Below are 17428 nucleotides of genomic sequence, written 5' to 3'. Positions count from 1 at the left end.
GCCCATGTTTCAAAAAAAAAAAAAAAAAAATGTTGAACACACTTCACGTAACAAAAGTGCAAACCAAGAAATGTAAATTATGAAAGAAAACCAGAAGAATCCCAAAGTTAATAAATACAGTTAAATTAGAAGCCACAGTCATTCAAAGTGTGATTTACAGTAAGCCTGGTTAAAACAAAGAAACAAGAAATGAAGAGGTGCGTCTATGAAGGCTGGATGGTTTTCGGAGCCACAGCCCTCGGAGGCAAAAGCCACTCGGTAAATGGAAAGCAGAGACGTGCACGTTAAGGGTGGCAAAGATGAGTTAGATGGCAGCTCAGTTGTAGCAGAAGAGAAAGTTAGAAAAACTGAAGAATCCCCCAGGATGTGGCCTCCAGTGACAAAAAGGTGATCAAAAAAAAAAAAAAACAACTGATTCAGCAAGATTGATGACTGACACGTCCAACATACCTCAGCCGGGATTCCAGGAGAGAGGCTAAAAGATTGAGAGGGGGTAATATTCAAAGAGAGAAGATCCCAGAATTGGAGAAAGACATGAGGAGTCTTCAAACTAAAGAAGCACACCAAATCCTGGGCAAAACAAATAAAAATAACACTTTTAACAAGGACTCCATTTCTTAGAGGTCTTTCCAAGTATCCACTTCTTGTTTGTTTGTTTATTCTTACTTATGGGTTCAACTATCCACAATTTAAGTATTCAATTTAATGGCATAAAGGAAAGATAAATGATGGTGGTACACGCCTTTAATCCCAGCACTCCAGAGACAAAGGCCAGCGGATCTCTGAATTCAAAGCCAGCCTGGTCTACAGAGTAAGTTCCAGGACAGTCAGGACTACACGGAGAAACTTTGTCTCGAAAAAGTAAAGCCAAGCCCTCCCCCAAGAAAAAAAAAAGAAAAGAAAAAAATATAAATGGCAAGAACACACACATATGAAATAAACCAAAGGAAGAAGAAAATAATTAAGTCAAATGTTATAATCAACAGTGCAGAAAACAAAGATAGCCAGCAAAAGAAAACATGGTTTTCTGAAAATACTAATAAAACAGACAAAGCCTCAACATGATGTGCTTGTATTTTTTTTCTTGATACTTTCGCACACATACATTCTTTGAAGATGCTATTCTATGCCTAGGCAAATTATCATTCAAGAGTATTTCATCCAAACAAGGGCTGAGGACTGGCGGTCTTGCAAGTTGTGGGATCAGATCGTGCCAGTAAATGCCAGAGAGTGAGTGTGAGCAGACAGCAGGGGTTAATCTGCTATCAACACCTGATAGGCACTGCTCTCACCTTGGCAAAACTGTAAAACGCCAAGTTCTGAGAGGAAAAAAGACTGCCTACCTGCCAAGAAACAGCCGTGACACTAACAGCATAATGTTGAGCAGCAAAAGTCGATGTCACGAGAAATAGAATTATAAACAGAAAAGCTATAAAGTGTAAAAGAGAACACAACAAAAGATGCAGTTTTTAACACTATGAAATTCTGAGTTCTCCCCTACTCTCTTTTTGCTGGTTCTGAAAAACTGGTTTATCAGTCTCGCTTACTTTTTCTAGTTTAGATGTTTGGGTGTGTTTCCTGTTGCTTGCACTTTGTTAAAATGGACTATACCACAATGGGAACATAATGCTTACTAAAAAGGGGGAGGAGGAGGAGGAGGAGGAGGAGGAGGAGGAGGAGGAGGAGGAGGAGGAGGAGAAGAAGAAGAAGAAGAAGAAGAAGAAGAAGAAGAAGAAGAAGAAGAAGAAGAAGAAGAAGAAGTTGTCAAAGTGCTTGCCATGTAAGGCACCTGTTCCCTTGTGGAGACCCCCCTCCCAATGCACTCTCACTAAGGTCCAGTCTGCAAAGACAAAGGTCAATGTGGAAGAAAATGTTCCTCCCCATTTCCAAGCAAAGTCGTGGTCCAGCACTGAGTTATCCTCGAATAGAAGATCCTCTGGTTTAAAAATGGCTGAAGAGACAGAGGCTCTGTTCAAGCCCAGGTGACCCTTGAGGAGCAGATCCTCAACTGGATTTGACAGTAAAAAGTTAAGTGCCTAATTTTGGCCACCTGTTACCTTAAACACTCAACAGGAAAGTACAACCAAATATTAAAATGATTGGTCGATTTCCTCCCTAAGGAACAACCCAAGGGACCACACTCACCAGACATTAGGCTTAGCTCCATATGAGATGTCATTTAGGCAATTATTTATCACTAATGATTTTTTAAAGACACGGTCTTGCTCTGTAGCCCTGGCTGTTCCGGAACCTCCTTTGTAGACCAAGCTGACCTAGAACTCACTGGGATCCCCCTGCTTCTGCCTCCACCTGTGCCTCTGCCTCTGTCCCCCAAGTGCTGAGGTTATAGTGTGTGCCACCACACCCCCACTTAGTGATTTTCTTCTTGAAAAAAAAAAAAAACTAGTTCCAGGATAGGCTCCAAAGCTACAAAGAAACTCTGTCTCAAAAATAAAAAAAATAAAAATCTACCCAGATATTTAGACTTTTGATCAATTTAACCAAAATGAGCCAGGCCCATTATTTTAACCTACAAATTATGGTGACTAAATTATTTCTTCTCTTCCTCCCTCCATCTTCAGCCATCTGGGATGGACCTCACACTGTGATTCTAGCCACTCCAGCACCTACTGAAGTGCCGGAAATCATCCTGAGTTCTTGCATCACTCTCAAGTCCAGACTTGGAAAAAAAGAAGAGGGAGAAGAAGAGGAGTTCAGTAGATGGATGAGACGGAAACTCTTCTGAGCCTCAAGACATTCTAATGCTCTTTGATTTGGACAGTTTATAAAGTAACCTGTGCTCTGGTTTCTCCTGGTTCCATGTCTAGGATTTGTAAAGCTCATGCCTCTTTCCTTTACTTCTCCCTCACATCTCTTCCCAGGCACCAACCAAAGGCTTCCTTTCCTCACACTTGATAGTTATCCAAAGGAAGCAGCTGATGCATTTTTTGGTATCTTTCAGATAAACCCACTGGATGGAGTACCCCACACGCTACACCTGACACCCACATCCAACTGGAAAAAGCCAAGTCAGTCATTGACACAATTCCATAATGGTAATTGGAGTTCCCTCTTCAGAGGGAAGTGGTAAGAACAGGAACTAGAAATTGGCCAATTTGCCTAAATAGGTTAAAAAAAAAAATCTCAAAGAAAAGTAGCCAGTTTCTTTCCTGGCTAAAATCAAATTTCCTTGGGTTCTTGGCAGTATTGTTCCTGCTAGAGACCAGAGATGCCAGAATTGTTTGGAGGTATTGACCCTTGATCTTGTTTTTAAGTGATTTTAGGGTTACTTATTCAGAGTAGGGAATTACAGTAGCAATAAAGGCCCATTAAGAAAAAAAGAAAAAAGAAAACTTCTGGAACTGGAGAGATGGTTCAGTGGTTAAGAGCACTGCCTGCTCTTCCAGAGGTCCTGAGTTCAACTCCCAGCAACTACATGGTGGCTTACAAGCATCTGTAATGAGATCTGATGCCCTTTTCTGGCCCGCAGGCATATATGCAGACAGCACACTGTATATCATTAGATAGATAGATAGATAGATAGATAGATAGATAGATAGATAGATAGATAGATAGATAGATCTTTTTAAAAAACAAAAAAGAAAAGAAAAGAAAAAACTTCTGAGTACTGCTGCAGAGATGGCTCAGCCATTTAAGAGCACTCGATACTTCTCCAGGTGGCCAGGTTTGATTCCCACCATCCATACAGTGGCTCAAACCATCTGTAACTCCAATTCTAGGGGCTCCAATGGCATCTTCTGACCCCCACAGTCCCAAGGGATGGACATGTTAAACAGACATACATGCAAGCAAAACACCCAACCGCATAAAATAAAATTATAAAAGTTAAAGATTAAAAAGAAAAATAAACTTCTGGTCAAAAGAATCCAGCCTTTGGTCTAGTGTTCCAGTTGGGCCAGGTCGATCACCTGGCCATGGGAGTAGTACCCCAAGGAAGGCAGGTTCTATTTACATCATGCTGAAGAGATAGGCAGAAGAATTTATCCTTTAATGAGATCCTGTCCTTTTTCCTTCTCAGAATCCCTGCCCCTTATGCAGGAGTACACCAGGTTCAGCCATGCAACTTCTTTAAGTCTGTCCACTTTTTTAATTTATCCAGAAAAGTTTAACTTCTTTTCTTCTGTCTGTCTCTTTTCTAAGTATGCTTTCCCTTAGGATTTTGGTTTCCTTACCCTTTCTCCAAAGTTCCCCTCCCTTCCTCCACGTGGCTGACTTCCATGCTGGCTGAACTATTACTGGCTTTATAACTTGCCTGCCCTGGGTTCTGCATTCTTTCAAATGCAAATAAGATTGTTCTTGAACTTGAATAAATATAAAATAAAATAGATGCTTGCTGCAAGTTTTATAGGCTCGTTTTCTAGCTGCCATTACCGTGAATCTAGGCGGCTGTCATTAAAATCCTGTCAAAAGAAACTGCATCCGTTTGCTTCCTTGGACAAGCATCCCTTGGCCCTGTGGTGAAAGCACCAGTCAAAGGCAATTTGGAAAACAACCCTGGGGAAACATGATTCTCAACACATGGACAACTGGCTATGCATACAGACATGTACGCAGACACATGCACACACCGACACCATAAAACTCCTATGCATTTATGTTCCCATCATTTATGGGACACTAGTAAGAGTGTGATGTAAGCAAACACTCGTCTTTTTCAGAAACCCTTCACAAATAAACGGACACAGTCCAAGAGCGACACCCTGTGGCATTGACAGGCACACTGCCCAGGGATAACACACAGGAACTTCAGCAGTGTGCTGATGTGAGGCCAGATTGCTAAACTGTCATACCTCTGATCATGACATCTAAACTTATGCCCCACCCTTCCTGTGGTCCAGGGACATCTGAAGTCAGTCCAAACAGTACTTCTAGGGATATAAGGGTGCAGGGTCCCCCTACGTCTCCCACTACTCCGATTCCTGAGTCTCATCCCCTACCTACCAAATTGCAGTTTCTGATGCAATGGATCCCACAATGACCAGGGCACTGCCACATCCTTTGATGTGGATGATGCTGTTCCTCGGTGAGAGAGGGTGACCTTATAGCTAAGCACCAAATCAACTTAGTGAGCTGAGTTGTCATCTGGGCAGTGTCTGAGTCACAGAATTCCAAATACAATGGGTAAAACTGAAAACCAACCTCTAGCATCCTATTAAAACTGAACCTCAAAGATTACCATGTGCAATGGTGACAGCAAAGCAATAACAAAGCCAACACATCAAACCATACCAGGTTTGCATGCTCTCTGTGCGTGATCTAATCTCCGCTCATGGAGACCCTATCAGGTAGAGCTAACATCACACACATTTTACAAATAGGAAAAGTGACGGCCGGAAAGATAACTCACTGTGTGCAAAGTCATGGAGCTGGTTAGTTCTTGGAGACATGAGGTTCACTAGCTACAGATATCTTTTAGCCAGTCTAACCCACAAATCTGAAAAACGGTAAGCTACTATACCTCCAAATCCTTCCTGTTGTCAGCCACAAAGGCCATTCCCTAGCCAGTCAGCCTCACCCACCAATGCCAGCATCTCCTGGGCAGCTCCTTTTTCAGGGGCCCCCTTCTGTAGTCTTTCTTCTTCCCTCCTTAGCTATGGAAATGGTTCTTTTATCACTAGGTCTCTGCTCTTTTCCTTCTTTCTCCCTCTCATCAGGACCTCCGTTACAAGATTCATACACTTCATGCTGGGATTCTAGGTACAGAGCTTTGGATTCAAGCCCTTTCCTGGGGTGTCCCCACGCTCCTCCCCCTGCAACAACATAAAGTGGTTATTTAGACCGGCATCTTTTACCTGGCTGCCAGCTAGCCCCACCTTCTATAAGTATCATGGCCCAAGCCCTTCTCAGAATATTTAGATGGAGTCTTTGGGGGCAAGACACAGATATCCATATGTCCAACTTTCTCAGATTCTTTAACTTCCTGGTGGTTGCTACTCAGCACCAGAGTCTCCTCCCGCTCGGCACACCTCCTCCAGGATTCCAGCCTTAGCCGTGTCCCCGGACTCCTGCCTCCTAGTCAGTGCCCTGTTGATATATACCTCACCCAAATCCAGGCAGTACCCATCATCTCTCAGCCTCTGCAGACATCCAGACACTCAGCATCCTCTATAAGGTCCAGGGAACACCTTCCACAGTCTCCCCACCTCCTGCCTCAGGGAAAGCCATGCCAGATCTTGGCTATACCAGTGTTCTCCGGGTAACCTGTCTCCAAGAGGATAACTTGCCTTTTGCCCATGATGCAAAGCTTAACTCAAAAGTCGCCTTTCTCATAATAGCGTTCTCTCTCTCTCTCTCTCTCTCTCTCTCTCTCTCTCTCTCCTATGACTTCTTTGTATTTTTCTTTTTTAATTTTAATTAAAATATAATAACATCATTTCCCCCTTCCCTTTCCTCCCTCCAACCCCTCCAGTATCCCCTGTCTCCTGCCCCTCCCATTTCCTCTGCCTAACTCCCTCTCCTGAGAGTTCTGTTGACAGCCCTGTCCACTTTATAAATCCCTACTGTCCTCCACCCCTCCCAAGATGGCAAGGAGTGCCTTCCCTGTCCAAGGGTTCAGATTTTGCACTTCTACATAGAAAAATGGCCTATCTCCTCTCCCTAGAAGTGGCAGATCACAGAGGGAGTTTCTGCCCTCTGTCTACTCTCTTGGTTGACTCTTTTTCGTGAGAGAGGAAATAATCCTGGTATAAATACTGAAAGCATTAACTAGTCCTTGGGTAGCCTTAGATAGTCCTTATATAGCTGTAGCTATCTATTTCTTATGCAGCAAGATATTCCTTATGTAGCCATAGGTGTTTTTAATGTAGTCTTAGATATTCCTTACAGAGCCATAGATGTTCCTTAGATATTTCTCGTGTAGCTGTAGTGACTCCTTATGTAACCTTAGATACTCCTAATGTAGCCATAAATGTTCTTTATGTGCTCACAGATACTTCTTACGTAGGCTTAAATATTTTTCATGTATATTCCTATTATTCTTAGGTTTGAGGACTACTGAGAACTCAAGAACAATGGCAATGGGTTTTTGCTCCTACTGCACGTACTGGCTTTGGGGGAGCTTAGGCAGTTTGGATGCTCACCTTACTAGATCTGGATGGAGGTGGGTGGTCCTTGGACTTCCCACAGGTCAGGGAACCCTGATTGCTCTTCGAGCTGATGAGGGAGGTGGATTTGATCGGGGGAGGGGGAGGGAAATGGGAGGCGGTGGCAGGGAGGAGGCAGAAATCCTTAATAAATAAATAAATTTAAAAAAATAAATAAGTAAAAAGAAAAAATATTAAAAAAATATTCTTCATGTAACCTTAGAGACTCCTCAGATAACCTTAAATATTCCTTATGTAGCCTTGGTTTTTCCTTTGATAGCCTTAGATAATCTCTGTGTAGCTTTAGATATTCCCCCACTGTGGACAACTGTGGCCACAGCGACTTGGTGTGTGGAGGTAGCTTTACCTTTCCCTGTGTGCTTGCCTGAGCCTGACTTTCTGCTTTCCAATTACCTTGGGAAGCCCACCCAAACAGACCAGGCGGTACTGCCCGTCTCTGCCTTTCCGAAGAGGAGGTGGGTTGGATCGACTGACCACCTGCTGCTAATTGACCAGAAGCATAGGTCTGCTCCTCAGAACCAGCCCTTCCAGAATCAAGACAGAGAGGAGGAGAAGGTACCTCTGGGTTCTCCTTGCCAGGGCTGACATCACTAGTTCAAATTTTAGCTGAACACCAAGTGTATGAACATCTCCAAAGAACCTGCCTCCCTGACCTACAAAGAATGTCATTGACCAAGCCAGTAATCTTCTGCTCTCTGTTTAGGTTCATCCTTCGACTGGACATGGTAAGTGATGGGATCCAGAACCTTGTACTGCACCCTTGGTGCAGAGCCTTTGGTCTTGAGGCTCTGCTTCTCCATTTGAACACAGCGAGGCCTTAAAGAACATCTATTGAAATGAACTGAGATGATTCTTTTTCTGATTGTGCCTCCTTCCTAGAACTTCCTGTGTCCACCTTGGATGTCAGAAGGAGACCCTCTGGTTCCACATCCAGGGTACCCCCTCCACCCTCTGCAAAGCTGCTTAGAGGAGAAGGGAGCACTGGGGAAGGCATCTGGGGCATCAAACATACTCACACTGGGGAGCAGGAATCTGGATCTATGCTCCTGGTGGGGACAAAGCCCACTTCTCCTGAGGTCACTGACTTCCCAATGAACCACTGCAGCCCGGGGATAACAAAGCCAAGGATCTCAATGCTTTCTCCCTGGAGGAAGCTCAGTTCATCCTTTTCCTCTTGTTTGTAATCCATCAGGGCCTTGCACCGTCCTCTTCCTGTAGAAAACAACATACAGGTCAACTAGAAAGATATATAGGAGTGAACCCTCCCCTGTCTATCAGTGTGATACAGGCTAGAGTATCCCAGCCTTAGGGAATTTTAGTAATTTAGTCAGATCACACACACACACACACACACACACACACACACACACACACCCCAAAATCAAACTGGTAGGAATGGCCAGGGTTAGTAGGTTTTGCATTTTGCCAAACTAGAACAATACAAAAAGAAACTACAATCCAAATGCTTTTCACTATAATTTTTTAAAAAGAAAAGGCACAAGTATAAGAAAGGCATTCTCAGAATACAGAATATGCATGCCTTTAAACTAGATAAGCTTATAGGAAACTGGAATGTTTCTTATATTACCCTCAACGGATTCTGCCACCATTGTACATATCATCACCATGCTTGGCACAAGACCCCAGAGCAGTGCTTTAAAAGCTTTACAGCAGAAGATGCCTACATCTCCTTCCAGCTGCTTCAGCCACTGTGACACCTGATGCTTCTCAATACTAGAGTCAAACGCAAAGTGCACCATGCCTGGTACCTATTGGACTCTCCAAAGATGCTACTGCACAGTCGTTGGCAGCACAGAGTGCTGCAGGGAAGCCAGAGGGATCTGGGACTATCCTTAAAGCTGTAGTGATTACCAAGTTTGATGAATGGCTCATCTAGGATCCAATAACAGTGTTTCTGTGAGTATGGAACTGTCCAGTTTACAAAGCACATTTCTATTCTCAGGTTTTCCTGGGGGCTGAATGCCAGGCAGAATACCCAGCAGAATTCCCTCTTCACAAATGAGAAAGCCAGAAGCAGCATTGAGTGATGGGTCTAAGGGGCTAACCTGCAGTCAGGCTTCCTGGCTACTGCCACCTCTCCTGCATATCTGCTTAGTTCTTGGGACAGCATTTGGTGGCTTGATTACACTACTTCTTTATTGAGAAGGTAGAAGCCCAGTGAAGGCAGGGATTGCCGGCGTGAGGTTGTATAAACCCCAACAGATTCCAAAGCCCCACAGTTCTGACTGTACACAGGTTATGTTTCTTCAAATGCTAATACCCTTGTTTATGGCCAATTACACACAGTTCTAATATTTTGATTCTGTGATTCCTCCTAGTTGTTTTAAGTGTCATAAGGGTTTGGAACTTGTAAAACTATTTTTTAAAACTAGAGATGCGTAATAGGAAATGTACTAGAATACAGGGAGTTTCAAGGATACAGTTTCAGCGGTGTATTTTAGACATTTTGTTATCTAGTTAGCACATAAACAGCAGCATGTGTGTGTAGACAGAGATTAGCTAACCTGTGGTGTGTGTGTACAGGTAGGTGTGTGCATAGTTCATTATCTATTTATCCAGTGTTTCCTGGGCACTCAGAGTCCCCCTAAATCACACTATGCTATGGAAAATCAGAAAATGTTTGGGTAAAGAGTTGGAAACTGGTGGCCTGCAGGTCACATTTGACTCAAAATTGTTTCATTTGGCCTATGCAAGCCTTTTTTTCTACCGATTTATCTTTAAAGCTCTCTCACCCACTCCATTCCCTAACATCTCTCCCCCGGCCCTCTCCACATATGTGTGTTCTGCTTGTTCACATAGTTAGGAATCTGTTTCCTCAGCCCTGGCCAGAACTTTCACTTCGCATGCAGACAGTAACCGGCTTCCCACATCCCATCAGTGAGACCAGGAGGCAGGACAACATCATTGCCCTGACAATGCTGTTTTCATCTCATACCAATATGACAGGAGCCTGTCCAGTCTCTCTTCCTGGGAAGATCACAGATTCCTGGGTAATTCTTTAGGAACCATCTGCCAGTGGAAACATGGAGTTTTAAGATGTTATAACAATGAACAGAATAGTCCCGTAGAAAAAATGATGGTGGTGTTATTGTTATTTAATCTTATTTTAATGGCAGCAACCTTATTTATTTTAATATTAATATTAATCTTATTTTAATAGAACGTATGTTACGCTGTGAAAAATGAAAGTTTGGGGTGTTTCCTAGCTCTGCAGTTCTCCTGTCAGTTAAATGACTTACACACAACCTTTAGTATCCTCACTGCCAGTTCTGCCAGGATCAAGTAGAATGTGTAAGATACGAAAAAATGGTATAGCTCTATAATCTCAAGTTTACCGTATCCTCCAGTGGGAAGAACATGCCTGAGGAGATAATCTAAAATGGAAGCTTCTGTGTCCAACACCAAGAGAATCAGAGGAGGGTTAGGGAGCAGAATTCATAATAACACCCTCAGCTGACACTGATTTAAGTGCCTTAGTCTGTGCATTGAAAAGCACTTCAAGAGGCTGGAGAGATGGCTCGGTGGCTAAGAGCACGCACTGCTCTTCTAGAGGACCTGGGTTCAATTCCCAGCACCCACATGGCAGCTCACAATTGTATGTAGCTTCAATTTCCGGGGATCTGGAACCATCTCAGACATGCCCGCAGGCAAGACACCAATGCACATAAAATAAAAATAAATTTAAAAACAGAAAAGCATTTCAATGGAGGTCATACATTTCATCCTATATACTATGTTCATCTAAAACTTAGAGTTTTTTCCACTTGCATCAAATAATACAATTAAAAAAAAACAGGATATTAAAAAGTCACCCCAATTGTGTCCTCTTCCAGGCACCAGGAATACTGTAGCTAAAAGGATATCTATTCTATTCTGCTCAAGCTTTGGTCTGCTCCAGGACCCTCCCCCAGGGAGTGGGCAGCTACTCACTGATGGAAAGGGACAGACAGGGGCTCCAGGGCTGACACAGGCACCAGGCCCCTCTGACCCGTCACTAAAGACACGCTTTCCCACTCAGATTCGCCTTCAGGGAGCACGGAGATTAGCTCATTCTTGCACAACGTCAAATATTCCCCTTCCTTCTCATCTGGCTGAGCCACGGAGCAGGTGGCTCTGCAGAAGAAGTGGCCTGCAGAGAATGAGAAAAACCTTCCAAGGAGTAGCTGGAAATGGGGGAACCTCCTATAAGGTGCCACTTAGAAGCAGAGCCCAGACAACTTTCTTCCCCTGAGTAAAGTCCACTGTCCAGGAGGAGGCACAGGGTCTTGAGCTGTAATCCCGAGGAGTAAAAACACCCCTGACAGGAAGTTCCCTTAAAATCGATACTAACAGATCTGAGCAATGTGGGAGAATACGGCTTACTTGGGCTTTACCTCAAAAAAGAGAGATGAAATAAACCCCCCATCCTGGAAATATGTGTGCATTTACTAAACTCTGTCTTTGCAACCCTGTGCTTTGTTCAGAGACAGTAAGAGGAAGGAGATCAGTTTAGATGGATGTGACAGCTGCATGAACTTTGCATTGGTACAACACAGATTCCATCAAAGGGGTTTGCAATGGGATTGGAAAGAGAATCGCTTTTGTAAAACTATCATGAACCAATCTGGCTTTCGATATGTAATAAGGGATCAGACTTGACCAACTGCCAGTCTGACAGCGTCTGCCCTTGTGAAAAGGTCAGATAGGGTGCCTCAGCTGGCTTCTCGGCATTCTGCTATTGAATTTCATGAAATAGTTTGGGATTTCCAAGATTTATAAATTGACTTTACAATCAAATTACATCATGTGTTTATAGAACCGTCTCTCAATTCTGGAGATCATTAGAATTACATGGGAAACTTTATTTTTAAGATGCCAATCAATGCCAGGGTCCCCACCTCCAAGAACTCTACCAGCTTGGGTAGAGCCTGGCAGCTCACTCTCCAAACCTCCAATCAGCCTGAATATGAATCAGTGAGACCAACTAACACAACTGTTTTGTGACGCCGGGACCAGGCTGAGAAGGATGTTTGAAGTTTTGTTACAACAGATAGGTTGGCTAATATATGTTTTCATCTTTCAAAGATTTTTTTTTACCTCTTTTGGTATCTTAATTATCTGAGGGACTCCAATAACAAACATCTCAATGAGGCTCCCAGCCCAAATCCTATGCCAGACTCACCTTCCTGCAGCAAGAGGCCCAGGTATATGTTCTCCAAGTGACTGTCATCTACAGACACTTGGATCTCTGTGTCATCCACCAGCCTGCAGTTGAGCCAGTACTTGTGGTCAAAGAAGAGCTGTTCCAGACATGTGGACACGTAGCCTAGAGGTCAAACCCACACAGCTGAACAAGAGGAGTTCTTCCCTGAGCGACCGCCAAAGACAAAGCAGGTTCCATCCTGCCTCAGACCCAGACCCATCATTTAAGAGGAGCAGAGTGCTAAACAGACACCTTTCTAGAATGAACTGATTCTTCTCAACATCTGCTAGGAAATATAAGTTGAGTTTAAGTCGTGTTTACCATTCTAAGCATTTCATGGTCTCTATAAGTGCATATTTATTTTTTTAAATCTTTCTACATTTATTAATTTTCTGTCTGTCTGTCTATCTGTGTATGTGTGTGTGTGTGTGTTTGTGTGTGTGTGTGTGTGTGTGTATGTGAGTGTGTGTGCGCGCACGCTGCGGGAGGGTGGGGGATAAGCAAATACACTCGTATACCACAGTGCATGAGTGGAGGCCAAAGAACAGCTTGCAGAATCAGTTTTTCTCCACCGTGTGGGTTTCTGGGTAGAACTCAGGTTATCTGATATGTGTCTTCACCACTGAGCCATTTCATTGGCCCTCAGTTATTTTTTCTAAATCAACAATGGAAGTCCTCCAGTTTGCTGTGCCAACTCCGAGGGTTCCTAGACTCCCCTTCAAGTTCTAACCTGAAGCTCAAATTTCTGTACTCTGATGCTTCGGAGGCTGTGACAGCCCACGGAGTCAGAATCCCGTTCCACCATCTTCTCTGATTCTGCCCTCCCATACAGCCTAGGATGCTCTGCCTTCTTACAAGCAGAAACGGCTGGGGATGTGGGACAGTGGTTAGAGTACTCACCTAGCATGAGCAAAGCTCTGGGTTTGAGTCTCAGAATTGAAAAAAGAGAGAGAAAGGAGGGGGAGAAAGAGAACTCAAAACTATATAAATTGTAAAAAGAAATTATTATTATGTCAATATTCTTCTAAACATGAATTACTCATATTGAAATTTTGCTTCTTTTGAGTCTTCTTCACTATTCCTATAGTACAATAACCTGCCATTCTCCACCTTCATTGTCTACTATGAAAGTCTTCTTAAACTTGGAAGTTCACAACCTAGGAGTGTGATAAAAATGCAGAGACTAGTTAGCAGGTCTGAGTTAGAGCCTGGACTTCTGAGTCTGTAACACCACACACTCCAGGGATTGAACAAACTGATCCACAAAGTCTCAATGCCGACCATTTGTAATGGTCACAGGCCCTCCATCCCAGAGAGCAGGAAAATCACCATGAATATAAGACAAGGTTCTCCCTCCAGCTGAGGGTCACTTTAACCCTTAGCCCAGCTCAGCATTGCCCTCTAGGTACAACTGCAGGGAACCCAGTGTTCTCTGTAAGGCAGCAAATGTTCGACAATTAGGTGACTTGGCTTTGAAGCCATCAGTTCCTGCCAGATGTCTTTTGTCCTGGGACAGAGGATGAAACACTGCCCACTACAGTGGCAATGTCACTGTGTCCTGACATCTCTAACTTTCTAGAAAACTCTAAAGACTGGGGCCACTTCCCATTAGGGTCTCCGATCTCTTTCTTTGACTCTTACAAACACACAGGACAAAGTGTCTTCAAGCTTTAGTATTTTGAGCAGCTTCCCACTCTTCCTCAGGAATACTCGTCTTTCTTTTTAAGGAACTCAACATCTATCTCACTGCTTCCAACTCAATAGCTCATCAAATGGGTTGCCCAGTTATGCAATTCTTAAAAAAAGCTCTACCTGGACATAGGAAAATAAGTTTCTTCGCATGACATTTTAGAGTAACAGTTAATATTTATTTTAGAATTAGCTTTAGAGATTTTATGATATTTCAAAAGGCCAACCATCCATCTCAGGGCTGCATCTCTTTTAACTCTCAGAGACCAACCAGTCCCCTGATGTCAGGCTCAAGAGCTGGCTAGATTGAGAAGCATGTTCTCCTCTACCCACCCAGAGCATACCTAAGTTCAGGTAGGTGGAAAACTTCCAGATTTCTTCCACGGTCTTGAAGGTGATGAGAAACTGGTCCTTCTGGGACTGGACGCTCACCAGCCTTGCAGAGAGGTCCTAAGCAAGAACAACAAGTCAGCCTGTGGTAAGAATCCTTTAAGGAGGTCACGTGAGGACTCAGCATTAATCACCAGCAGATGAGCGGCTACTAAGCAGGATGCTGTAAACCATCTCTCACGGCAAGGACTGGTCTACATTATGTTTACTGCTGATGAATGCCATTCTTTCAAATCTTTCACATTTGGATGATTTTACAATCTTATTGCCCTAAACAGCCCTGGGATAACTACCTCAATAGATAAATCTTTATGCACATCCTTGCTTGTACACGATTTTAAGAAGCACAGTTGCCGGTGGAGAATACATGCATCGTCTATTCAAAAACTGCAGCCACCCAACAACCTCCAAAAATATTTGCCAATTTGTTTGCATAAGAAGAACAAGAAAAGGCCTGGGACCTCCTTGCTGTCTAAAATGTAACAAAGTAGGCTTGAACCCGTGGCACTTGCTTCCCCTCTGACCATCCCACTCCAGGGTCAAAAACTGCTAGACCAGGTCCTTAGGGAGTCTGCAGGGAAGAGAATCCAAAAGAAGAGCCCCAAGCCCAGTGGGAATCTGCAACCTGTCAACACCAGAGACTCAGAGGCCACAGGTCCTAAGTGGGTATAGACCTCGAGGACAAGCAGAGCTGCTGGGAAAAAAAAAAAAAAAAAACCTTATAGTGAATTTGCTCAATGTCAGACCTTTGTAAGGCCAATCTTCACAACACTTCATTCAGCTACCACAATAAGTACCTGAAAAGAGTGCAATAGTGGTATTTAATCCACTCTAAAACAGGTTTTTGTAACATCTAACCGCTTCTTAAATAAAGACAAGGAAGTGCGTCACCCCGCCTAACGGACCAGATGCACTTTCTTTCAGATGTACACGCAATAAGTATAAACGTTATGATTAATAGTATCATGAAGCTAATAGCATCACTCCAGTTTTGTAAACAAAAAAGATGAGGACACAGAGAGGTGAGGTAAATTCCCTAGGGTCATACTCAGCTCAAATACGATATAATCTAAGGGATAGCTCTTGCCATCAAACCCTGCTCCTGCCCACAGCAAAGGTGGTTTGAATCAAAGGGAAATTCATTAAAGCCCATTTAAATCAAAGAGAAATTCATTAAAGCCATTGGCAGCAGGTGTCTTCACTTCCTGAATTCCAGGGGTTAAAATAGGATAAAATAAAATTTAGAAGCCCAGGGCAGGAGAAATGGCTCAGGAGGTAAAACCACTTGTTGCTCAAGCATAAGGACATGAGTTTAGGTGACATCACCCATGTAAGAAAAGCCAGGTGTCATCCCCACACCTGTAACCCCAGTACTGAGAGGTTGGTTGGGGCAGAGACTGGAGGAATGCTGAGGCTTGCTGGCCATCAGCCTGGTGTGAGTGAAACTCCATCTCAAAGGAAGAGAGAGAAAAGTGACAGAGCAGGACACCTAATGTCCCCCTCCAGCCTCCTTGAATGCGCAAGCACGGTGACCTGCATGGTGCATGCGCATCCTCACACATATGCGTATATGCACATGTGCATACACACACATACGCATGCACGCACATGCGCATGCACCATGATCACACACAGGAAAACACGTTTCCTTTTAACTTTTAGCTATTAATTATGGAACAGGTACCATGACCATGTACCTGCTTTCTCTACAGGCATAACCTTGCTTTCTCCTAAAAAACTGCCACTGTCACTCTTACATGACAACCACAGTGCTTTTCTTCTTTCAATTTGTAACAGATTAAGGAGGAAATAAAAATAATAAGACATATTAGTTTATCATGTAAAGCAATGCTTTCTTTCCCCACCACTGACAGAAACAAGTTCTCTTTATTTCTGATTCTCATTTTTTGATCAGACCTTTTGTAATATCAAATATAACTTAACTATTAAACATTTATCTACTATGAAAATCCATTTATTTCATTGTTTCTCTCATCCCAACATTTATAGTTATGGTTTTTTCATTGGCAATATTATTACTTTAAAAATATGTGCTTGGCCAGGCAATGGTGGCACACGCCTTTAATCCCAGCACTCAGGCGGCAGAAGCAGACAGATCTCTGTGAGTTTGAAGCCAGTCTGGTCTACAGAGCTAGTTCCAGGACAACGAGGACTATTACACAGAGAAACTTGTCTTGGGGTAAGGTGGGAGAGAAAGAAAGAAAAGAAAAAAATAAAATATGTGCTTGCCAGGTGATGGTGGCACACACCTCAGGTGGATCTCTGTGAGTTCAAGGCCAGTCTGGTCTACAGAGTGAGATCCTGGACAGCCAGGGCTACTCAGAGAAACTCTGGCTTTGGAAGAAAAAAAAGAAATAAGTTCAACCTTTACCAGGACCCAAGGAAAAGGAGAAAATGAATAGTTACTTGTGGCACAGAGATTGAATGTGGAGGGATGGGGATAGAATCTTCTGGAAACAAAGATAAGTGAATTGTGCATTTTAAATCACAATGGGAAAATACATGAATGTTATACCCTAGTAACAAAACAAAATTCAAATGTAGCACGTTATGGGGGAGGTATACTTCTGAGGTGGTTGCTATAAACATCCCCATTCTGCATTAGTGCAAGTAACTTGACCAAATTCAGGGGCCAGGAGGAGGGTTCCTCTGGTTTAGGCCACTCATTACTGTTCGGCAGCCAGCTGTTTTGGGGGGACGTACTTTGTCCGTGCTATTAGGAACCCAAGATCCGAGAGCCAGCCACCCAGCTCACCTTAAACAGTGCACAGACTTCATGGTCTTCATTCTCCAGGGCCCAGAGTCGCCTCCGTGCAGCCTCCTGCAAGGGCGCATTGACACAGCTCCTGGAGCGGCTCTTCACACAGAATGAGAGCACCAGGTCTGCAAGAGAACAGAGAGAGATGCAAGGCTGCACACACATTGGACGATAGTGGAGAGGCAAGGCTGCACACACCGTGAACGAGAGGAAAGGAGAGAATGTTTCGCCTACGAGCCCCCA

General features: G+C 43.5%; 1 protein-coding gene across 1 annotated transcript in view; it reads right to left on the bottom strand.

Annotated features, from left to right (window-relative positions):
* LOC121445291 (SH3 domain and tetratricopeptide repeat-containing protein 2) overlaps positions 1–17428 on the bottom strand; it is a 57709-nt gene that overhangs the window by 28298 nt on the left and 11983 nt on the right. Inside the window, exons 3-8 of the mRNA XM_041647346.1 lie at positions 17183–17310; positions 14361–14466; positions 12307–12450; positions 11076–11274; positions 10081–10154; positions 8141–8336 (exon numbers count right to left, since the gene is read on the bottom strand). Coding sequence (XP_041503280.1) covers positions 8141–8336; positions 10081–10154; positions 11076–11274; positions 12307–12450; positions 14361–14466; positions 17183–17310 — 847 coding nt within the window. The remainder of the gene's footprint in view (positions 1–8140; positions 8337–10080; positions 10155–11075; positions 11275–12306; positions 12451–14360; positions 14467–17182; positions 17311–17428) is intronic.

The sequence above is a fragment of the Microtus oregoni genome, unplaced genomic scaffold (assembly GCF_018167655.1).
Source record: "Microtus oregoni isolate MIOR12 unplaced genomic scaffold, Mior012 000172F_ref0000184, whole genome shotgun sequence".
NCBI classification, from domain to species: domain Eukaryota; kingdom Metazoa; phylum Chordata; class Mammalia; order Rodentia; family Cricetidae; genus Microtus; species Microtus oregoni.
The sequence above is the reverse complement of the archived record's forward strand: the minus strand, read 5'-3'. Positions and strand labels throughout refer to the sequence as shown.